This window comes from Oncorhynchus masou, chromosome 31 (assembly GCF_036934945.1).
Source record: "Oncorhynchus masou masou isolate Uvic2021 chromosome 31, UVic_Omas_1.1, whole genome shotgun sequence".
NCBI lineage: Eukaryota > Metazoa > Chordata > Actinopteri > Salmoniformes > Salmonidae > Oncorhynchus > Oncorhynchus masou.
This window is the reverse complement of record NC_088242.1, coordinates 12,248,716-12,273,448: the sequence shown is the minus strand read 5'-3', so window position 1 is coordinate 12,273,448 and position 24,733 is coordinate 12,248,716. Positions and strand designations below refer to the sequence as shown.

The 24,733-nt window shown below is 42.4% G+C and overlaps 1 protein-coding gene across 3 annotated transcripts; it reads left to right on the top strand.

Moving 5' to 3' along the window:
- The first annotated feature begins 5,400 nt into the window (after positions 1-5,400).
- Positions 5,401-22,828, top strand: LOC135523432 (RUN and FYVE domain-containing protein 2-like). 3 transcript variants are annotated; one of them, XM_064950101.1, is made up of 19 exons: positions 5,401-5,558; positions 6,738-6,870; positions 9,038-9,211; positions 9,514-9,631; positions 13,925-14,026; positions 14,514-14,637; positions 15,012-15,076; positions 16,836-16,901; positions 17,285-17,354; positions 17,454-17,555; positions 17,696-17,812; positions 18,081-18,248; positions 18,380-18,477; positions 20,243-20,362; positions 20,665-20,794; positions 20,950-21,044; positions 21,352-21,400; positions 21,560-21,640; positions 21,835-22,828. In XM_064950101.1, exons 2-19 carry the CDS (start codon positions 6,795-6,797, stop codon positions 21,976-21,978), a joined length of 1,899 nt encoding a protein of 632 aa, XP_064806173.1. In that variant the 5' UTR covers positions 5,401-5,558; positions 6,738-6,794; the 3' UTR covers positions 21,979-22,828. The 3 variants fall into 3 exon arrangements, with proteins under 3 accessions (XP_064806173.1, XP_064806172.1, XP_064806174.1); XM_064950100.1 differs by lacking the exons at positions 5,401-5,558; positions 6,738-6,870 and adding an exon at positions 7,352-7,867; XM_064950102.1 differs by lacking the exons at positions 5,401-5,558; positions 6,738-6,870; positions 20,243-20,362; ... (3 more) ...; positions 21,560-21,640; positions 21,835-22,828 and adding exons at positions 7,352-7,867; positions 19,083-19,858.
- The last annotated feature ends 1,905 nt before the right edge of the window (positions 22,829-24,733 follow it).

The following is a 24,733-nucleotide window of genomic DNA, read 5'->3' as shown; positions in this document are numbered from 1 at the left end:
CACCCCCTAAGCGTTACACACAGTTGACTGTGTCTATAGGGAGACATCCCATGCTTATATAGTACAGTATATTGATTGGTCAGTATACACTGTTCAATACACTGACTGGCCGGCAGAACAGATGTTTGCTAGAAGATTCCTTGATTTTCCAATAGAATACCACTCAGAGGCCTTTTTGGTGCTCATGGATTACTGGACTTGCTTTCTCCATTCATTTTCTGCGACAGTGTAATGGTTTTCTTGTGGGGAAAGAGAGGCGGACCAAAATGCAGCGTGGTTAGTTTTGTGCATCTTTAATAAAGATGAAAGTACGACAATCTACAAAACAAGAAACGTGCAAAAACCAAAACAGTCCTATCTGGTGCCACAAACACAGGAACAATCACCCACAAACACACAGTGAAACCCAGGCTACCTAAATATGGTTCCCAATCAGAGACAATGACTAACACCTGCCTCTGATTGAGAACCATATCAGGCCAGACATAGAAATAGACAAACAAGACATCCAACATAGAATGCCCACTCAGATCACACCCTGACCAACCAAAACATAGAAACATACAAATAAACTGGTCAGGGTGTGACAGCACCCCCCCCAAGGTGCAGACTCCGGCCGCAAAACCTGAACCTATCGGGGAGGGTCTGGGTGGGCATCTGTCTGCGGTGGCGGCTCCGGTGCTGGACGTGGCCCCCACTTCACCGTAGTCCTCCCCCACCTTGTCCGCTTCCGTGACCTCCTAGCCACGGAACCCTACTAAATAACATGGGACAGAGGGGCAGCTCGGGACAGAGGGGCAGCTCGGGACAGAGGGGCAGCTCGGGACAGAGGGGCAGCTCGGGACAGAGGGGCAGCTCGGGACTGAGGGGAAGCTCGGGACTGAGGGGAAGCTCGGGACTGAGGGGAAGCTCAGCCAGGTAGTTGAATCCAGCAGATCCTGGCTGGCTGACTGACGGATCTGGAAGAGTCTGGTTGACTGGCAGAACTGGAAGAGTCTGGCTGACTGGCAGATCTGGAAGAGTCTGGCTGACTGGCAGATCTGGAAGAGTCTGGCTGACTGGCAGATCTGGAAGAGTCTGGCTGACTGGTGGATCCTGGCAGACTGACGGCTCTGGCTGCTCCATGCTGACTGACAGCTCTGGCTGCTTCATGCTGACTGGCGGCTCTGGCTGCTCCATGCAGACTGGCATCTCTGGCGGCTTCTTGCAGACTGGCGGCTCTGGCTGCTCCATGCAGACTGACAGCTCTGGCGGCTTCTTGCAGACTGGCAGCTCTGGCTGCTCCATGCAGACTAGCAGCTCTGGCAGCTCCTTGCAGACTGGCAGCTCCTTGCAGACTGGCAGCTCCTTGCAGACTGGCAGCTCCTTGCAGACTGGCAGCTCCATGCAGACTGGCAGCTCCATGCAGACTGGCATCTCCGGCTGCTCCATGCAGACTGACAGCTCCGGCTGCTCCATGCAGACTGACAGCTCTGGCTGCTCCATGCAGACTGACAGCTCTGGCTGCTCCATGCAGACTGACAGCTCTGGCTGCTCCATGCAGACTGACAGCTCTGGCTGCTCCATGCAGACTGACAGCTCTGGCTGCGCTAAACGGGCAGGAGACTCCGGCAACGCTGTAGAGGCGGAAGGCTCTGGCAGAGCTAAACAGGCGGGAGACTCCGGCAGCGCAGGAGAGGAGGAAGGCTCCGGCTGCGCTGGAGAGGCGAGGCGCACAGTAGGCCTGATGCATGGTACTGGCACTGGTGGTACTGAGCCGAGGACACGCACAGGAAGCCTGGTGCGGGGAGCTGCCACCGGAGGGCTGGGGTGTGGAGGTGGTACTGGGTAGATCGGACAGTGCATGCGCACTGGAGCTCTTGAGCACCGAGCCTGCCCAACCTTACCTGGTTGAATACTCCCGGTCGCTCTGCCAGTGCGGCAAGGTGAAATAGCCCGCACTGTGCTATGCAGGCGAACCGGGGACACCGAGCGTAAGGCTGGTGCCATGTAAGCCGGCCCAAGGAGACGCACTGGGGACCAGATGCGTAGAGCCGGCTTCATGGCATTTGACTCGATGCTCAATCTAGCCCGGCCGATACGCGGAGCTGGAATAGAACGCACCGGGCTATGCACCCGCACTGGAGACACCGTGCGCACCACAGCATAACACGGTGCCTGCCCGGTCTCTCTAGCCCCCCGGTAAGCACAGGAAGTTTGCGCAGGTCTCCTACCTGGCGTAGCCATACTCCCTGTGAGCCCCCCTCCAAGAAATTTTTGGGGCTGACTCTCGGGCTACCAACCGCGTCGCCGTGCTGCCTCTTCAAACCAGCGCCTCTCCGCTTTTACCGCCTCCAGTTCTTCCTTGGGACGGCGATATTCTCCAGGCTGTGCCCAGGGTCCTTTTCCATCCAATATCTCCTCCCAAGTCCAGAAGTCCTGTGATCGCTGCTCCTGCTGCCGCTGCTTGTCACCACGCCGCTTGGTCCTGTTGTGGTGGGTGATTCTGTAATGGTTTTCTTGTGGGGAAAGAGAGGCGGACCAAAATGCAGCGTGGTTAGTTTTGTGCATCTTTAATAAAGATGAAAGTACGACAATCTACAAAACAAGAAACGTGCAAAAACCAAAACAGTCCTATCTGGTGCCACAAACACAGGAACAATCACCCACAAACACACAGTGAAACCCAGGCTACCTAAATATGGTTCCCAATCAGAGACAATGACTAACACCTGCCTCTGATTGAGAACCATATCAGGCCAGAAATAGAAATATACAAACAAGACATCCAACATAGAATGCCCACTCAGATCACACCCTGACCAACCAAAACATAGAAACATACAAATAAACTATGGTCAGGGTGTGACAGACAGTGCATTTGTGGCCAAGGTAAAGATAGAACCTGGAGGTATAAAGAACCTGTAGGTATGTAGGTATAAAATAAGAGACCGTATGTTACGTTGAAATACTCAAACAGGTAGTTAAAGATGGTCTTTCTCCTCATATGTCTTGGTGTGTGGTGTAATACTACTAAATATCCTCCCACTGGGGCTCAACAAGGGCATACTGTTGTGTGAGTTGCCCTCAAGCCTATAAAAACAATACCATATATGACCATCAATGGTATTTCTGCAGAAAGGCTTTGAGCAATTTGTTTCTTTTGCGTCAAAAATGTGAATACTTTGTTCATGAATTATGTATTAGTACCATTAGCAGTGGCTTATATACAGTACCTCATCCCAATGACCAGGCTTCTGGGCTCTTCCATGGCAATGGTTGAAATGTCTCTGAATTGCTCTCATTTTTCTTATTATACAATTCAGAGACATTTCAACCAATAAAGAGCCCTGTGTGTTGTGCCAGTTACCTGATTTCCTGCCCTGATCATGGGGAGATTCTCAATCGGATTTGCTAACTCCTCTGTCCTGATCATGGGGAGATTCTCAATCGGTTTTGCTAACTCCTCCGTCCTGATCATGGGGAGATTCTCAATCGGTTTGCTAACTCCTCCGTCCTGATCATGGGGAGATTCTCAATCGGATTTGCTAACTCCTCCGTCCTGATCATGGGGAGATTCTCAATCGGTTTGCTAACTCCTCCGTCCTGATCATGGGGAGATTCTCAATCGGTTTGCTAACTCCTCCGTCCTGGTCATGGGGAGATTCTCAATCGGTTTTGCTAACTCCTCCGTCCTGGTCATGGGGAGATTCTCAATCGGTTTGCTAACTCCTCCGTCCTGGTCATGGGGAGATTCTCAATCGGTTTTGCTAACTCCTCCGTCCTGGTCATGGGGAGATTCTCAATCGGTTTTGCTAACTCCTCCGTCCTGGTCATGGGGAGATTCTCAATCGGTTTTGCTAACTCCTCCGTCCTGATCATGGGGAGATTCTCAATCGGTTTTGCTAACTCCTCCGTCCTGGTCATGGGGAGATTCTCAATCGGTTTTGCTAACTCCTCCGTCCTGGTCATGGGGAGATTCTCAATCGGTTTTGCTAACTCCTCCGTCCTGGTCATGGGGAGATTCTCAATCGGTTTTGCTAACTCCTCCGTCCTGGTCATGGGGAGATTCTCAATCGGTTTTGCTAACTCCTCCGTCCTGATCATAGTGATTTACTTCATCTTTCTCCTCAGAGGGAGGCTCCCTTTCTTCCTGGTAATGACCTGCTGCTGACCGGCTCCGTAGCCTTTATTGACTTGTTGACAGGTAACTGTCACGACACACAGGGTTTTATTGATCACTCAAGTATGGAAAGTCTTTATATCAATTCCCCACCAGCCACCACCCTGGCCAAACAGCTACTAGTGTGATGTTGATGATCAAATATACAGAATAATAGTTACTCGAGGCACTAAAACTAAATACATTTTTCAAACACTGTGGTTTATGAATGGAACAAAGGTTGGAATGAGTGACATCATGTTGGTGCCTGGCAGCTTTCATTGAATAGGAACCACAAATAATTGTGTTTTCTTTCCACCATTCCTGTTTGACCGCATGGTCAAACATTACAATACGATCTGTCCATTCCTTTTATTCATCCAATTGAACAGATTATCAATCTAATGGAGGGAGCTGGTACCACGACTCTTGCCTTGGGATATACTGCCATCTTCTGGGTAGAATATAGAACATCATATGAGAAAATTGTATCTCTCGTGGACAGACTACACATTTGACTGATTACGTGAGATTTTAGTTCTGGATTACCCGAGAAGACTGACAATGAAACATTACATTTTTACTGATCGGACAGTTGGATTACCATTTTTGGCCAGGTCGCAGTTGTAAATGAGAACTTGTTCTCAACTAGCCTGCCTGGTTAAATGAAGGTGAAATAAAAAATAAAATAAAAATGTAAACATAAAACAGCAGTTTGTTATGTTGTATGTCATTCTAAATAATACAAATATATCACTAATTACTAAATAATGAATGGTCACTTGAAAGTAATATCCACATTAATATTTGATACATTTTTGTCACTGTGAATGATCACTGAAATACATCTTGCATTCATACAAACAGAGGTGTCACCAGAGACGGAAGAGAAAGCGAGACATCCTACTCCCAAATGTTTTCTGCTTCATATACAGCCACCCCACCCCGTTAGGCAGACGAGAACTGACCATTTTTAATGGTAAACGGCCTGAGTGGGACATCTTAATTCTTCCACCATCTTTGGTGTCACTCACTTAAACCACTTCCTGAATGTCTTTGCATTCCATTTACTACAGGAGGCCAGGGATTGGCCGGCCTTTGTTGGCTTGTTCCTCCCCATCAGCAGAACCATTCCTGCCCCTCCTCAAACAGGAGACTCCTCCTCCGCCCTCGTCGACCCCTCTCATCTGCTGCCCGTATGTGTACTATGTGCTCCGAGTTGTTCCACTGGGCGACATTCCCTCTTCTCTGCCTGTGACTGACTGCAGAGGGATGAGGCTCCCTCAGTACCAAGGCCCAATGCAGCACGCCCAACAGACCCCAACCCAGCCAGGCAAGATCTGGAGTTACTGAGTCAGTCTGAGCCCATCTGAAACAAGCCAAGCAGTGTGCTGTTGCTATTGTTGCTCTGCCTGAGGTAAGTCAGCACTATTTTCATCAGAGTCCAGACAGACAGTCCAGCGATTCATTTAGTACTAGTGTATAATGTTAATTAGTTTATGTTCAGGGAACATTCTACAAGAGAACACAGAAGGGAGGATGTTACAGTGTAGAGTACATATCTCAGGGAGGATGTGATAGTATAGAATATACAGTATATCTCAGGGAGGATGTTACAGTATAGAATATATATCACTGGGAGGATGTTACAGTATAGAATATACAGTATATCTCAGGGAGGATGTTACAGTATAGAATATATATCTATGGGAGGATGTTACAGTATATCTAAGGGAGAATGTTACAGTATAGAATATATATATATATCTCAGGGAGGATGTTATAATGTAGATTATATCTCTCAGGATGGATGTTACAGTATAGAATATATATCTCAGGGTGGATGTTACAGTATAGAATATATATCTCAGGGAGGATGTTACAGTATAGAATATATATCTCAGGGAGGATGTTACAGAGTGTAGAGGACATATCTTAGTCCACGTGTAACTGGTAGAAAGGGAGGGTGCTGCAGAAAATCAGAGTCATATGATAGTGCAGCACTGACTGGCAAATCAGCAGGAAAACAGCAGAAACATTACTGACACTGTCAGTGGAGACAATGGACTCCACAGTCCTGGTTCCTGCTTGCTTCTGAAAATATAAGAAGGCTGTTCCGACTGTAGAATCAGGAAATGGAATAGGCAAAGTTAATAGAATCTGTATGGTTCCACGGAACAATGTTCAGCTTATTTAGTTAATGGATCCAAGACCAACATATTTATAATCATACTGCTCGGATTTATTACATTGTTTATCATTTTGTTTATCTCTCTCCATGAGTTCATGACATGCTGTGTTATGGTCCAGATTCAAAACTAAGGACAATAAAGTGCACATTATACTGCGTTAGAATATTCCTGTTTTATGTTGGTTTGTGACCAACTGACACTGTGTGGGCACTCAGTTGGCCCTCGGGCACATAAATCAGTTATTTCCCCTTCAATTACGTGATTTTGGTTTTGCATGAATTATAATTTACATTTCACAGTCATTATTCTCTCATGGGGAGAATGCGTGTGATGTTTTTTCTAAGGCTGTTGTTGGCATCCCTGTATTTGTGTAACACTTCGACTTCTCTCCTCTCTTACTGCAGACTAAATAGTTGTTTGTCCAGGTCCCCGGACCATCTTGGGTTGAAGTGATCTTCACCATGTATTCCCCTCAGAGTTTACATCGCTGGGGCATCACTCATACTGAGAGCATGGAGCGACTTGCATACAGTCAAGGTAAACAAGATCAGATAGCTTACAATTTCTTCTCAATCATATTGTGGTACAATTGGCCACAACACTATTTTTTAAACTGAGTATTACAGACACAGACATGGAAAAACTGGAATCCTACAGAAATGCTCCATTGAATTATGAAAACTATCAATTTCAGATCATTTATTAACTTTGGAGGGACATGCATCAAGTTTATCTAGTGACCATTTTTCATTCATTACTAAGTAAGATTATTCATATCTGATCAACACTTTTATTTTCTCGAAACACTGTATAGAGCGAGGCAAGTATACTAATTGTCTTATTAATATTTAATTACTTAAATCAGATTTTATTTTACTCCATTTAAATAATTGATACCATATCATTATATTATACAGTACTCCAAATGGTATGCAGAAATAACTTGATTTCTTCCAGCCCGCGGTAGAGGGTAGCAGAATCCCAAGTATCTCACGCCATTACGTAGTGCATTGTGTGCGTTTTTGACGCCTCCCATACGGACCTGAGGGATTCGGCTTCATAGGATCTTTACACTCTGCGGCGAATAAGGGATAGTCATTTGTCATTGATGACTGTGAAAGCGGCGTTCACACTTAGAATGTAGACGAAATGTGATAGGCATTATAGTGTTGGGATTGGATGGTTTAGCAATGCTATCCCAGACATTTCTGCAACAATGGTCGCCAGGTGAATCGTCTGTATGATATTTCGACGATGGCGACACCTGCAGAGCACGACCTTACATTAGCTGAAGCAGAGAGCAACAAAGAGAAGTCTCAAGTATTCGGAATCCTTAGGTTTCAGGAAGAAAAATCGACCGGTGAAAAAGCTAGCACCACCACGTCCACGACCATGAGAGCCATGGACGGGAGATGGCAGGCGCCCATATTTGCACTAGCCAGGAAAGCATCAGAGACGTTTTCAGGAAGCAGCAGTCATGTTTTGGCGAAGGTAGCGGAACCCACATCTTTTGTAAACGAATGGAGTGCCCAAGGTAATTTGGATTTATGTGCTCGTCTTGTTTTGTTGTTTGATTTTGCATAGATCAACACAGCTGTCATGTCATCCCGTTCCTGCTCCATACTTGTTGCTACAGTATCAAATGCATATGTGTCGGTCATTGTTGATTGTGCGACATGCATCTATTTTTCTGCGTGAGTTTACGCATCGGCGGAAGAATCTGTTTGGAATTATTCTCTTATCAATTCAACTCATTCACTGTCAAATGGTGATAACCTTATGATGTTTTTGTGTGACTAACCAATAGCTAGTTAGAACCACACCCCGAGCTCATATCGTGATCCAGATGCGATGCTTGCTGCAGTTACTTTGAGTGATTCAGACCAGTTGCATCCCTTGTGGAGTGGGAATAGGCCTGTAACTCACATTAATAGATCTCTCACCTACTGACGACTCTGATCTGAAGCAGAATAGCAACATGATAGATGGCATCATTTGCCCCATGTGTCAGTTGCATATTTACAACTAAAGGCCAGTGCAAAACTGTTTCTGATCAATGTTTTCTTCTGGTTCGATCAGAAATTGTAATTAAACACTCATCACATTTACATTTACATTTAAGTCATTTAGCAGACGCTCTTATCCAGAGCGACTTACAAATTGGTGAATTCCCCTTCTGACATCCAGTGGAACAGCCACTTTACAATAGTGCATCTAAGTCATTAAGGGGGGGGGGGGGGTGAGAAGGATTACTTATCCTATCCTAGGTATTCCTTGAAGAGGTGGGGTTTCAGGTGTCTCCGGAAGGTGGTGATTGACTCCGCTGTCCTGGCGTCGTGAGGGAGTTTGTTCCACCATTGGGGGGCCAGAGCAGCGAACAGTTTTGACTGGGCATCACAAATTTAGTTGATCAGAAAAGGTTATTTATTAGCCAGGATGAAACCCAATAACGTGCCTACATATGGTGTCATGTCTGTACAACACATATTGCAGAGAACTATGAAATGGAACTATGAAATGTGAGATGATGAATTGATGACTGTTTATTGACATAATGTAGATAGGCATTACAGATGTCAACATGTGCTGTATGTTTGTGTGCACCACTATGCATAACATAATAGAATGGCTCTTTGTTGACATACCATAGGTAGTGTTTGAATTGACCACTCCCAAATGTGGGTCTGTTTCCTTCCCTCTCCAGCTCTGCGGGACCCTATGGCGATGGAGAGAGCCAACCTGCTGAACATGGCCAAGCTCAGCATCAAAGGCCTGATCGAGTCGGCCCTCAGTTTTGGACGCACCCTGGACTCCGACTACCCTCCACTCCAGCAGTTCTTCGTTGTCATGGAGCACTGCCTCAAACATGGTCTCAGAGGTATTCACTTATCATCGTTACCATGGTGCAGAACTAGTTGAATCCCATTCATAATGTTGACACTATCAGCTCATGGACACATTTTTATTACATAATGATTTGTTATGTTCATTAATCAACACATAATGTATCATCCTCAATGCCCGCTGTTGGCAGGACGTGCCGGAATACATAAATATGCTATAATCTCCCCCTTCCCATTATTTTCTTGATTGTTGAAAGATGCAACAACATACTTTCTCGACTGTGTTGTGTAACATTACCCATGAGATAAGGCTCAATGTTTATTCTTGCACCCACAGTGAAGAAGTCATTTCTTGGATACAACAAGTCTCTGTGGGGTCCTCTGGAGATGGTGGAGAAGTTGTGTCCAGAGGCAGGAGAGATCGCAGCCAGCGTCAGGGACCTACCAGGACTAAAGTATGGTACCAGAAGAGAGAGATGACTGTAGCTGACATTTCTATGTAGAAAAATGGAGAGATTAACTTCTTGATTAGGGCTTGATTCAATCCGTATCGCCGAAGTTCAACGATGTAGCACGCTTGAAGTTTTAAGGTAATTACGGAGACATATGCAGCATTTACCTTGAATGCAGTCTCCACTAATGAGGGAGCATTGGCTTTAAATGTCAATCACGCTGTAAAGCTGATCATCAGCGATAAGGATTGAATCAAGCCTTTATTTTCGTGACATTTAGTTAGAAATAGCTAAGAACAAGACAAACAGGCCAATGCATTTGGGCATGGTGTCAGACTTCATCTTTACGCCCTGAAACAGGCTGACACCATGCCCAAACATGTTGGCTTTCGTTTGTCATGTTTTTCAGTTAACTTAGGGGTTGACACATTTGAGCTCACCAGAAGAACAGTGTCTTTTCTTCTCAGAAATGTATATTTTATGAACTTTGTGTTCACGTTGGTTTTGTTTACATTTGTAGGCCCTAATGACCACTACGGTTCACTGAAAGCAGAAAGTATACTACTAGTTTAAAAGCACTAGGCCTAATTGGATCCCTTTGTTCACTGATATGCTAAAGCGAAACTTGAGCCAGAAAAAGGAAGTGCCTCAATGTATTTTTGTACTTTCGCTTCGTGTTTTTCATTAAGACTGAAACTCTGGTGAAGCATAGTTTCAGCCCAGATTATAAATGGAACCCCATATAGAAAGGTTAAGGCATACAGTGCATTTGGAAAGTATTCAGACCCCTTGACTTTTTCCACATTGTGTTACGTTGCAGCCATTTTCTAAAATTGATTAAATGTGATTCCCCCCTTATCAGTGTACACACAGCAATGACAAAGCAAAAACAGGTTTTTCATTTTTTTTGCTAATTAAAAAGCAACTATAATAATGAAATATGACATTTACACAAGTATTCAGACCCTTTACTCAGTACTTTGTTGAAGCACATTTGGCTGCGATTATTCTTGGGTATGACGCTACAAGCTTGGCACACCTGTATTTGAGGAGTTTCTTCCAGTCTTCTCTGCAGATTCTCTCAAGCTCTGTCAGGTTGGATGTGCAGGTCACTGCACAGCTATTTTCAGGTCTCTCCAGGGATGTTCGATCGGGTTCAAGTCCAGGCTCTGGTTGGGCCACTCCAGATCTCTGACCACTTTACCATAAAGGCCTGATTGTTGGAGTGCTGCAGAGATGGTTGCCTACCATTTCCACAGAGGAACTCTGGAGCTCTGACAGTGACCATCCGGTTCTTGGTCACCTCCCTGACCACGGCCCTTCGCCCCGATTGCTCAGTTTGGCCGTGTGGCCAGCTCTAGGAAGAGCTGGAATGATGGAGGCCACTGTGTTCAATGCTGCAGACATTTTTTGGTACCCTTCCCTGTATCAATCCTGTCTCGGAGCTCTGCGGACAATTCCTTCGACCTCATGACTTGGTTTTTGCTCTGACATGCACTGTCAACTGTGGGACCTTTTATATAGACAGGTGTGTGTCTTTCCAAATCATGTGAAATTAGGGCTGCGGTGACCGTATTACCACCACACCAGCGGTCACGAGTTCTGAAGTTAGTCAAATTCTATGTGATCGTTTAGTCACGGTAATTAGACTTCTCCAAGCGCTGATGCTGCTGATTGTCATTAGTAGCCTACCAAACTTACTAACTGCCTGGTACTCAGCGCTCTATTGTCCCTCTAATCACTCTGACATCAATGCAAATGTAATCTAAAATCTAATCAAACACTTCATGAGAGCCCATAAACTCGTGTTGCGCAACAATTCTATAGGCTATGCAATTGTGTGAGAACCGAGTGATGGCCTCTATTAAAAAGAGGAGGATCCCATCAGTTTTCTATAGGCTAGGCCTACTATTTATTTCTCAACTTTCCTAATATTAAGCAAATATTAATCACATTGCTTCTCTTTACAACAGGAGTATAGACTACCGAGCTGGCATGAAAATGAACCACAGGAAAAGCATCCTCCATTTGCTATTTAAGTGCAGAGATTACATGTATTTTTCCCCTCTGCTCCTGCTTCGAGACAGGTGCATGATAGTGGTTCATTCTAAATCAAAACAAATTTCACACATATATTATTTAGTATATGTAAAGACAAGATTAAATCAAGAAATAGTGTGATCGGTGACAATATTAGCCTATCACTTGTGAATGATGCCCAGCTTAAGGCAAAAGTGCATTTTTTTCCCCCTTCTACTTTTTCAAATAATAGTTGCGCACCTCATGTAGCATAGCCCATAGGCCTGTATGTTTTGATAAGGGTTGTAATCACAACTAAAGTGGCCAAATAACTTATTTAAAATTAAGCACATTAATCTGCTTTACAACAGGTGTAGAGTCTAACTGGCATACATACTGTATGCAGTGCGTGAGTTTCAAGGTCTGGGAAGATAACTTTCACCATAAAAATGCACATTAATAATAAAAGCATTACATGCATAATCACATTTGTGTTCATTTTGATAAATGGTGTTTTCCCGTTAATAGAACAACATCTGCTCTTATAGCCTACTGCCGTGTGCACATCTCTGTGCTTATAATGTGAAGCAACAGACTGATAGTTTATCAACATTTTAAGCTAAACGTTCTGATCAGTTGCGTCATTCTCATTGCATAAAACAAGTTTTTTTTTGATTGCTAGTGGTTGTGTTCATTTGGGATCTATCGCATCCCGAAACTGTCCCAGACTATGTTTGGAATATTTATTTCTCGCACAGAATAGAATAGGTCAACTTTTGTACTATGGGGGATAGTAGATTGACATAGGCTAGTGCTTTTACTGTTCGTTAGGCCTAAAACTAAATGTGGACAGTTCTTGCAATATCTTCAATATGCACCTCAGATTTGGATAAGGACTCACGCAGTTGCGTCCTGGATGTGTCTGTCTTCACTTGAAAGACATTGTCAAGTGCTTCTCAAATTGTGAATGAGAGACTGATGAAGTGTGTACAGCCTGCGCAAGAAAAACAAAGCAGAGCTCATGCCTTTTCAAGTGACTTTTTTTCAAATCATCATTAGTCACATCATGCAGCCTTACAATGTATTACAAATCGAAACATATAGCCCCATGTTTGTAGAACAACTAAAGTTATATTAATAACTCTAAATTTAAGCATATAGGAGTACCTATTTCTTTGTTAACGGCTCAGCAAAGAATTGCGCACTCCCTCAAATCGTTTGGAGAAAACATATTTGTTCAATTTTATTCTTCATACTATAAAATAATGCCACAGAATTATAAGCAAATCTTGTTTGCTAAATTAACATGTGTAGTCCAACACCATTTGACATAGCCAGATCAGGACCTAACATAAGGACAACTCAGAGTATGCTATTATGTTCTTCTGAAATAGACGACATTTTCTTAATTTCATGCTTCTTTAGACCTGTCTAAAATAAATAATGGATTTCTTGTGATGGTGTAGGCTATATTACATGGATTTATTCGACTTTTTAAAATGTGGATGTTCCAAAGGTCAGCATCAGTGGCTTGTAGGCTGTGTGTGGAAGCCAGTAGATGCTAAATGTGTTTATGCTAATTAACAGTCAATTACCATGAGACCGACAGTTATTTGCTTGACAATCTCCGGCTGACTAAGTGTTTTAATCGCCACAGCCCTATGTCCAATCAATTGAATATATAACACAGGTGGGCTCCAATCAAGTTGTAGAAACAGCTTAAGGATGATCAATGGAAACAGAATGCACCTGAGCTCAATTTCGAATCTCATAGCAAAGGGTCAGAAGACTTAATTTTTTTGCTTAAAATTTAAACTTTTTTTTTTATATATAAAAATAATAATCTTTGTCATTTAAAAAAAAAATATATTTCACCTTTATTTAACCAGGTAGGCAAGTTGAGAACAAGTTCTCATTTACAACTGCGACCTGGCCAAGATAAAGCATAGCAGTGTGAACAGACAACAGCACAGAGTTACACATGGAGTAAACAACATTATTCGATGAGGGGGGAAAATTATTCAATCCATTTTAGAATAAGGCTGTATCTTAACAAAATGAGAAAAGGGGAAGGGGTCTGAATACTTTGCACTGTATGTTCTATAACCTAGGAAAGCAAGCATACGCACTTTCCTCTGTGCTATAAAGATGATGACTCAGCCGGGCTGTTAACCATGAAAACAACTTGCATGTCGATCATAACTCATGCACGCCACATCTAATGTCAACACATACAGTACACAGTGTTTGGCTGTAGTTTTTGTTCTGTTATTGTAGGACTCCGCTGGGCAGAGCTCGGGCCTGGCTGCGTCTAGCCCTGATGCAGAAGAGGCTGGCTGATTACCTCCGCCTTCTGATCACCAGAAAGGACCTGCTAAGGTACTGGAAGGACACCCAGTCTCAACTCACTCACACACTGGTTTTTCTCACACCCATCTTCATCTCCATTCAAGTCCTTGGGCCGGCAGACAGAGAGCCTCCTCAGTAGTGGTTCACCATCTGCTTCTCAGCAGACGAGACGCTAATGCCTTCAGATGGGTAGAAGTGGTGTCAGTTATTTTCTACAAGAAAACTGTTAGAATAAGCAGTGATAGTATATACAGTGCCTATCATAAGTATTCACCCCCCCCCCCTTGAAGCTTCACATTTTGTTACAGAAGTGAAACTTCATTTTTAAAATATGGTCAATGATCTACACAAAACACTGTCAAAGTGGAAAAAATATCCACAGCAACATTATTAACTTGACCGTGCTTGCTTAAACAAAGGGGGTGAACTTATGCATATTACTATATTTTAGTTATTCATTTGTAAACATTGTATGTGATGATGATTTGATGTGAAATATGGCGTTTTGCACCCACAGTGATTTCTATGAGAATTCTGCTGTGATGGTAGAGGAGGAGGGTGCTGTCATCGTTGGCCTGCTGGTGGGACTCAATGTGATCGATGCCAACCTTTGTGTCAAGGGAGAAGACTTGGATACACAGGTGAGTCACCCCCCCCCACACACACACTTCAGTCATTGTTCTAAAATTCCCCATGACAACCTTTAAAATAGGCAAGTGAGAGGACACCTCAATGTTATTCGGGGTCCTACCCACGGACGCAGGATCTGCGTTCCTTTCACCTCGTGGAGAGCACTCGTCGCATCCCAACAAACTAATCAAACTAGTATCTACAACTGTCAAAGCCCAAACAAATGAGTATAATCTAAACTGTTCAGCTGTTCTAGTCTATTCAGATTGTAGCAGCAGATGTTTACACTCCAGTTGTCTCAGACCAATTTGAGAAGGAATATAGTGGTCAAAGTCTATGCAGAAATGTTCAACATACTGGCTGTGTGACATTTTACATTTCTTAGGTTGGGGTCATTGACTTCTCCATGTACTTGAAAAATGACATTGATGACTACAGAAGTGAAGAAAGGTAAAGTAGATACTCTTGTTACTTTAACGAGATGGAATATATGCATTAAAATATAGCTACTACTACACATTATCTTTGATACGCTGAGAAATATAAAAGTACAGTTGAAGTTGGAAGTTTACATACACTTAGGTTGGAGTCATTAAAACTTGTTATTCGAACCATTTCACAAATTTCTGTTAACAAAACTATAGTTTTGGCAAGTCGGTTAGGACATCTACTTTGTGCATGACACAAGTAAGTTTTCCAACAATTGTTTACAGACAGATTATTTCACATTCACTGTATCACAATTCCAGTGGCTTAGGAGTTTACATAGACTAAGTTTACTGTGCCTTTAAACAGCTTGGAAAATTCCAGAAAATTATGTCATGGCTTTAGAAGCTTCTGATCGGCTAATAGACATTTGAGTCAATTGGAGGTGTATCTGTGGATGTATTTCAAGGCCTACCTTCAAACCTAGTGCCTCTTTGCTTGACATCATGGGAAAATCAAAAGAAATCAGCCAAGACGTCAGAAAACAAATTGTAGACCTCAACAAGTCTGGTTCATCCTTGGGAGCAATTTCCAAATGCCTGAAGGTACCACGTTCATCTGTACAAACAATAGTACACAAGTATAAACACCATGGGACCACACAGCTGTCATACCGCTCAGGAAGGAGATGTGTTCTGTCTCCTATAGATTAACGTACTTTGGTGCGAAAAGTGCAAATCAATCCCAGAACAACAGCAAAGGACCTTGTGAAGATGCTGGAGGAAACAGTTAACAAAGTATCTATATCCACAGTAAAACGAGTCCTATATCGACAACCTGAAGGCCGCTCAGCAAGTGAGAAGCCACTGCTCCAAAACCGCCATAAAAAAGCCAGACTACGGTTTGCAACTGCACATGGGGACAAAGATTGTACTTTTTGGAGAAATGTCCTCTGGTCTGATGAAACAAAAAAGGAACCGTTTGGTCATAATGACCATCGTTACGTTTGGAGGAAAAAGAGGAGGCTTGCAAGCCGAAGAACACCATCCCAACCGTTAAGCACGGGGGTGGCAGCATCAATTTGTGGGGGTGCTTTGCTGCAGGAGGGGCTGATGCACTTCACAAAATAGATGGCGTCATGAGGGAGGAAAATGATGTGGATAAATTGAAGAAACATCAAGACATCAGTAAGTTAAAGCTTGGTCACAAATGGGTCTTCCAAATGCACAATGACCCCAAGCATTCTTCCAAAGTTGTTGCTAAATGGCTTAAGGACAACAAAGACAAGATATTGGAGTGGCCATCACAAAGCCCTGACCTCAATCCCATAGAAAATTTGTGGGCAGAACTGAAAAAGCGTTCGCGAGCAAGGAGGCCTTACAAACCTGACTTAGTTACACCAGCTCTTGTCAGGAGGAATGGGCCAAAATTCACCCAACTCATTGTGGGAAGCTTGTGGAAGGCTACCTGAAATGTTTGATCCAAGTTAAACAATTTTAAAGGCAATGCTACCAAATGATGAAATAAAAGCTGAAATAAATCGTTCTCTTTACTATTATTCTGACATTTCACATTCTTAAAATAAAGCGGTGATCCTAACTGACCTAAGATAGGGAATTTTTACTTCGATTAAGTGTCAGGAATTGTGAAAAACTGAGTTTAAATGTATTTGGCTAAGGTGTATTTAAACTTCCGACTTCAACTGTATATCAAAATACTCAACACTTTCGAACATAAATGTTCTCTCTTCTGATTTATCTTCCATTATTTGTTTTCCCAATAGAAATGGTCAAATAGCAGCCATCCTGGACCAGAAGAACTATGTTGAAGAATTAAACAGGCAGCTTAAGTAAGTACTTCAATATTTTTTCTTTACCATACTGTATCATTGTGATTGTTTTTTTTTTGTGTGTTTGATAATCGCTCAACTGTGTTTTTTTGCTGAGGAAGCTCTTATTTAGACCAAGTTGTTGGCACTGGTTACACAAATAAAGGTGTTTCTTCTCTTCTAGTCTTACACTCATTGCTCAAACTCTAAAGAACTCAAAGCTCACTAGTTCAACTGCAGGAAATGTAATTCTAAAAGACAATGAAAGTGCTTGTGTTTTGTGAGGACCTCTTTTAAGTCTGTTTTAAACCTGCGATACTTGAAGCAGTGTGCTTCTTCAAACACCTGTTGGGAGAGACTAAATATGAAATGGCACTAAATTAGCACTTGTATCTTTGGCACAGTTCTTCAGTACACGGCTTACAAGGGAGGGTCGATAACTTGGAGAAATCAAACTCTAAACTCATTGAGGAGGTATGGCAAAGTCTCTCATTAGTACAGTACTAGCATTATGAATATTTTACCATTTTATACATCTGATTTGGTATTCATTTGAACTTCTTTTCATTATAGCTGGCGATTGCAAAAAACAACATAATCAAACTACAAGAGGAGAATCATCAGCTTAGAAATCAGAACACTATTATTCTCATGAAAGCTCAGCAGCAACTTGAGGTATGCCTTTTACAATGTCCTGTTCTCTCTCCGTGTCAGTCAACTGTAGAACCTTGTTCCTCATTTGAAGTGTTTGTGGTATTAGGAATTGTGGGTTTGGTCTCATCCACTAATGTCACCTCTGTGTCACTGTCTGTCAGGTGACCCAGGTGGACGTGGACGTGGAGCTGGACACCTACAAGAAGTCGAGGCAGGGCCTGGACGAGATGTACAACGAGGCCAGGAGGCAGCTCAGGGAGGAGTGTCAACTACGCCAGGTCTGTCGTCATCCAGCATTTCCTCTTGATCATTTTTGGGGCACATTTTCAGTTGAAACCCATTGAAGCCAATGTTTTTTTTTTCTAGGCAGAGGAAGCAGCTAATGTAGAAAGGGGAGACTCTCACCTTTACAATAGAGGAAACATTGCCAATGCAGAATTCTGAAATGAGCATTCAGTAGTATGGTCTGTGTGAGAAAGGTCAGTGCTTTACAGTTGAGCAGGATTTGGGGTGATGGACAGCTGTTCTCCTTGTCCCCCGCTGTAGGATGTGGAGAATGAGTTGGTGGTGCAGGTGAGCATGAAGCAGGAAATGGATCTGGCCATGAAACTGTTGGAGAAGGACATCCACGAAAAGCAGGACACACTGATCGGCCTCCGCCACCAGCTGGACGAAGTCAAGGCCATCAACGTGGAAATGTACTCAAAAATGCAGGTGCCGTGGAACTTTTTGTGTGGCGGATTTTGCTGATGCTTTTGTGCATAGAGTAGGCTATGTTGTTTATGTTGTCAGGTTATGTTCCAGTGACTATACTGATCTGATGGCTTTGCTGTGTTGTCGACCAGACTTCCGATGACGGCATGAAACAGAAGAACGACATGATCACTCGTTTGGAGGAGAAGACCAATCAAATCACAGCAACCATGAAACAGCTGGAACAAAGGTAAGGGAGTTGACTTAAAATATCCTCTTAAATTATTTGAAGGTAATATTTAAGGCCCGGTTTCCTGGACACAGAGTAAACCTTTCCCTGGACTAAAAAGTACTTTCAATGGAGATGTATAGTCTGGGACTAGGCTTAATCTGTGTGCAGGAAACTGGCCCAGTGGCATGCAAAGTATTTTCTCTTTTTGCATGTAGGTGTATTGTTATGAATGTATGTTTTACCATTATTACAAATCCATTTTGGAGCATTTACTTGGCTGTAGTCTTGTTGTGTTGTGTGATGTGACCGTAGCTTTGTCATTTCTCAGTCAACATGGACCATCTCTCCCTTTCTCTTCCATTCGTTTAACGCCATCTTCTTTGTGATATTTTTATGAGAATACTTTGCTTAACAATTTCTTATTTATTTTGGTCAAATGGAAGTTCCCTGATATTGACTTCCTATTTCTCTTTTCTTTTCCTTGTCTTTTATTGCTTCCATTTTTTTACTCTCATGTTTCATTTCATACATATTTCTACATTGATCTTTTACTCTCATACGTATAATTTCATACATATTTCTACATGGATACACTTCCTGTTTTGTCTACTTGGTCTCAAAAGTGATAAAGATTTGCTAAGCCAGACGCGAACGCTCGCCATGTCATTCGTAAAATGTGCCAGCGCAGACACTGAGCACCAATACAAGCTTGTTAAAGACATCTCTTTCTGAGCATTCAAACACAACCACTAACTCTCAGTAATCACTAGGCAGGGGATTTGTTCATATGCAGTATCGTAAAGTAATGGGTTGACTGTTCTTAAAAAGTTTGTTGGTTTTTTAATCAGTCTAATGTTAAGACGAGCTTCTTTCACTAAAGGAAGTTTTGTAGTGCATCCTGTTATTGTGGTACTGTAATAACTAATACACTCAAACATATCTGTAAGAGCAAATACTCTACTCATTATAGCCAATAAAAAGTATAATAATTGTCTTTTATCACATGAAACAATAAAGTTAGATGTTTTGAAATTGTGGTCGTGGAATGAATCTTTAAAAATAATTGCCAGCATTAAATCAGCTCCCTGATTGTGTCCATAGAAATGTTACAAACTGTCCTGCCACTTTCTGACCATCTTCTCTTCAGAATGGTCTGCCTGTAGATGTCTGGCCATCTTCTCTTTTAGAATGGTCTGCCTGTAGATGTCAGGCCATCTTCTCTTTTAGAATGGTCTGCCTGTAGATGTCAGGCCATCTTCTCTTTTAGAATGGTCTGCCTGTAGATGTCTGGCCATCTTCTCTTTTAGAATGGTCTGCCTGTAGATGTCTGGCCATCTTCTCTTTTAGAATGGTCTGCCTGTAGATGTCTGGCCATCTTCTCTTCAGAATGGTCTGCCTGTAGATGTCTGGCCATCTTCTCTTCAGAATGGTCTGTTTGGCCATCTTCTCTTTTAGAATGGTCTGCCTGTAGATGTCTGGCCATCTTCTCTTCAGAATGGTCTGCCTGTAGATGTCTGGCCATCTTCTCTTCAGAATGGTCTGCCTGTAGATGTCTGGCCATCTTCTCTTCAGAATGGTCTGCCTGTAGATGTCTGGCCATCTTCTCTTCAGAATGGTCTGCCTGTAGATGTCTGGCCATCTTCTCTTCAGAATGGTCTGCCTGTAGATGTCTGGCCTCCCCCTTTTCTTTTGCCAGTTTGTCCCATTGCATCCCAATCCCCTGCACCCCTTTGTCCTTGTGATTGGAGCCTCAGTTTTACCCAGTTGGTTTGAATTACACCAGATTACAGGAGGTTGATCGGGACCGCTGGACCGCAGAAGATGGAACGCGCAAATTCAAGCAGGACTTTGTCAACAAAGCCGACAGCCTCCAAAAGCAGATAGCCCAGAGAGAGAAGCAGAGGTAAGAACGCATCCATACAGTATATTTACAGCAGCTCTTAGCACTTGTTCCTTCTATATAATAAATATATTGTTTGTCTCTGTACCAAAATTAAGATTTGGGGCTCTTCATTCTGTATCGCAGAAATTCAGCGTTACAGTGTGATTTGAAATTTAAAGGCAGTGTTCCCGTGCTAGCGGAGAGTGCCTTCATGGTAAACGCTACAAATGTCGACTCAGTTGGAAATGACTTTTAAATGTTTAGCGCCAATCTTCAGCAATACAGACTGAATAGAGTTATCCGGGATGTTGTTCCTGTTGTAGGTTGCAGCTGGAGACAGACCTAAAGATTGAGAAGGAGTGGCAGCAGACCTTACAAAACAACCTGGAGAGGGAACGAGACATCGTCGCCCAGCTCAGTGCTGAAGCCCAGCAAATAAATGGACTTAAAAAGGTTTGTGAGGGTTCCTCGTGGGGCTTTTTGTGACATTGTGGCATTTTAAAAAGTATTATGTTCAAGTTCAACATATTTTCCATTTGACATTGTGTCACAGAGACAGAGTATATTTACACACAGTGGACTGATGTATTTGACATGTTTTCCTCCAGGAGTTCCACAGGCTGCAGGATGAGAACAGCCAGCTGACTGGAATACGTGACGCACAGGAACAGGTCCTGGAGGAGCTGGGATGCAAACTTAGCGAGTACTTGTCTATTTTAAACTCCTCATTTTATGTGTTTTTATTTAACACGGTCTGTCTTTCAAAAAGATATGCACCCTCTTACCCACATCAGTTAGAGCAATCTCAATGTACCTTTTCAGAAAGGAGTGGAAAGGAGCAACATGCTTTTATGTTGTGGAGGAGGGACTATAATCACATCCATGATCCTTTTATATGCCTCTTGGCCTTAGTTAGTGCACATACTGTTGCAAATGTCCTTTTAGGATGAATTGAAAGACGTGAACTCTGGAAACTGATGCCTGGCTTTTCTTATTCTTCTTATTCACAGATCAAAACTTAAAATCGAGGACATAAAAGAGGCAAATAAAGCTCTTCAGGTAAGTGTCTCTTGAGTTCTACGTTGTTATTCAGGTGAAAGTTCAGTCCAATCAGACCATTTGTTTTGTTCTTATGAAAACAACTGATCTACTAACATGCATGTTAACCTTGGCCCATGCTGTTCCACGAGTCGCCTATCTTACAATCAAATATTCCAGGGGGGCCAGATCTGGCTGAAGGACAAAGACGCCAACATCTGTAAACTGTGTGAGAAGGAGTTCTCCATCTCCCGGAGAAAGGTTAGGTTAAACTCATTACATTTTTTGTGTGAAATTAATTGGGACAGTGCTTAACCAGCATGCAACACAAAAAGATGTGACATAGTTGCCATTCTAATTGTAAAACTATGCAAACCATAACGCATATCTTTTCCTTGTAGTGTACTTCTTGCCTATGTTAGCTGATGTGTTTTCCATGCGTCTCATTTCTCTAGCACCACTGTAGAAACTGTGGGGAGATCTTCTGCAATGCCTGCTCTGACAACGAGCTGCCCCTCCCTGCCTCGCCAAAACCAGTGAGGGTCTGTGATACGTGCCATGCCCTTCTTCTCCAACGCTGTTCCTCAAATGCCACATGAGATGCCTCCTTTCAGCCCCATCCACAGCTTTTACTTAGCCCCCCCTCTGAGTTTGTGTGACTGTTATCAGGTATCAAGCATTCATGTTCTCCAAGGTGCTGTCCTTTGTGTAACATGAGATTTGAGATGTTATATCTGTGACACTTATATGACACTAAGGCTGCGTTTTAGATAGGCAGCACAATTCTGATGTTTTTTCCCCCACTTTTGACCAATCATATCAGATATTTTGCCAATAATTGGGCAGAAGATCAGAATTGGGCTGCCTGTCTCCACAATAGACTAAAACCATGTGGGCAGCTGAGCATATCTTTCTAAATTTGCAGTAAGAATATCAAGAGACGATGCAAAGTATGTTTCTCTACGGGCGGAGGAATACAGTGGTTGAGCCTGTTGTGATACGCCGTGGAGTCATTGGACATAATCATATTTTGGTTTTGTTGAGTCGTGTTATTTCACTTGAATGTGGATGGTCTTACCTGTTGTAATTCACACGTGCCTCTAATAAGCCAAAATACTGAATCAGTACCTTTCACAGATTTGTTTCTGCATGATAGAATGCAGGCACATTTCAGAAGTATGTTTACCAAAAGCACTAATGTTCCCAATGCTGCCTTGGTTATGAAGAAGAAGAAACTACATGAAACAGCACAGCAAATGTATATGTTGTACTTTTGATTACTGACTGAAAAACACAATATTGACTTAAGTAGGCCTAATTAATTATTAACTTAACAATAACTATTATTATCATAAAAAAATATACTGTAGCTACCTAACGTAGCAAATGATTACTTTTGCAAACATACCCATCTTGTATTTATTTTTATAAAGTGGAAAAAATATTTCATTTCAGAGTATTTGTTATTTTTCTGCACATTTTATTTGAATATTTGTCATACAAGTTTAAAATCTTGTATCAAAGTGACAAATAATTTCAGATGTACTGTACATTAATTTGTGTGTACCAAATTATACACTTGCTGTATATTTTTGTTTTGTATTCAATCAGCAAATGTATAATTTTCCAAAACTGGAATGAATACTTTTCATTAAAAATAAATGGATATGGTACATCTCACATAATCAAAATATATGCTGTTTGCCTTATCAGTTTTCAATATATTCTCTTGTTCACTAGATGCCAGTTACTTTGCAGTGCATCAAAGTTGTCCAGGTCCTGAGGCAGCAATGCATCCCCAAACCATCACACTACCACCACCATGCTTGACCGTCGGTATGAGGTTCTTACTGTGTTTGTTTTTCGCCAGACATAATGAGACCCATTTCATCCAAAAAGTTTACTTAAGTTTGCCATGATCATCATTTTGGGGCGGCAGCCTAGTGGTTAGAGCGTTGGACTAGTAACTGGAAGGTTGCAAGTTCAAACCCCTGAGCTGACAAGGTACAAATCTGTCGTTCTGCCCCTGAACAGGCAGTTAACCCACTGTTCCTAGGCCGTTATTTAAAATAAGAATTTGTTCTTAACTGACTTGCCTAGTTAAATAAAGGTAAGATTTAAAAAAAATCAAGACTCTTGGAAGAATGTTCTATGGACAGATGATTCAAAAGTTTAACTTTTTGGATGACATGGGGTCCCATTATGCAAGCATGGTGGTGGTAGTGTGATGGTTTGGGGATGCTTTGCTGCCTCGGGGCCTGGATGACTTCCCTTAATAGAAGGAACCATGAATTAAGCTCTGTATCAGATAATTCTACAGGAGAATGTCAGGCCATCTATCTGTGAGCAGAAGCGCAGTTGGGTCATGCAGCAAGACAATGATCCAAAACACAAGCAAGTTTAAAGTTTTGGAATGGCCTTGTCAAAGTCCAGACCTAATCAGTTGAGATATGGCAGGACTTGAAACGAGCAGTTAATGCTTGAAAACCCACAAATGTCGCTGAGTTAAAGAAGTTCAAATCAAATTTGACTTGTCACATGCGCCAAATACAACCTTCCAGTAAAGTGCTTACTAGCCCTTAACCAACAATGCAGTTTAAGAAAAATAAGTATTAAAGTATTTACTAAAATACCATTTAAAGAAAAAGATAAATGCATGCAAGAGTTGGCCAACATTCCTCCACAACGATGTGAAAGACTGATCAATAACTGCAGGAAGCGTTTGGCTGGAGTCATTGCCGCTAAAAGTGGCACAACCAGTTATTGAGTGTAAGGAGTCATTCACAGGGGGCATTGGGTGATGCATAACTTTGTTATTTGTAAACTCAGGTTCCCTTTATCTAATATTAGGTTTTGGTTGAAGATCTGATAACATTCAATATAAAAAATATGCAAAAATAGAGAATCTGAGAGGGGGAAATTACTTTTTCACGGCACTGTATGATATGGTCATTAGAGTGGACTCTGCTTGTAAATTCAAGGTAGATTTTCCATGAAAATATTACACAATACACACTGCACCATTCTACGACATCAATCGCCTGAATAGGGCCTGCCACACATGCATCTTGTCTGATTTGTGAAAACAGCTCTTGCAAATGTGTGGGGAAAATACTTTAAAGGCAGGGAGAGGTAGGGAGGGCTATGTGATCTCTAAACATGTACAGTTTTACACTTTGGACTCTTCTCCGACACGACCCCCCCCCCCCCTCGCACTCGAACATTGACCCCCCTGTGCTAGCAATGACTCAAGAATTTTCTTTTAAGCTTAATGTTTTCATTAAGCCCCACTTTAAGCTGTTTGACCACAGTTGTGAATTCTGTGAATGTATTGTAATGTTTTTAAAATGGCAT

What these genes read in the sequence shown, in the direction of transcription:
- LOC135523432 (XM_064950100.1), top strand. Translation starts at nt 7,588, where the DNA reads ATGGCGACACCTGCAGAGCACGACCTTACATTAGCTGAAGCAGAGAGC. An exon ending in AGGGACCTACCAGGACTAAA is followed by an intron (nt 9,632 to 13,924) that starts GTATGGTACCAG and finishes CTGTTATTGTAG; the next exon opens with GACTCCGCTGGGCAGAGCTC. An exon ending in ACTCTAAACTCATTGAGGAG is followed by an intron (nt 17,355 to 17,453) that starts GTATGGCAAAGT and finishes TTTTCATTATAG; the next exon opens with CTGGCGATTGCAAAAAACAA.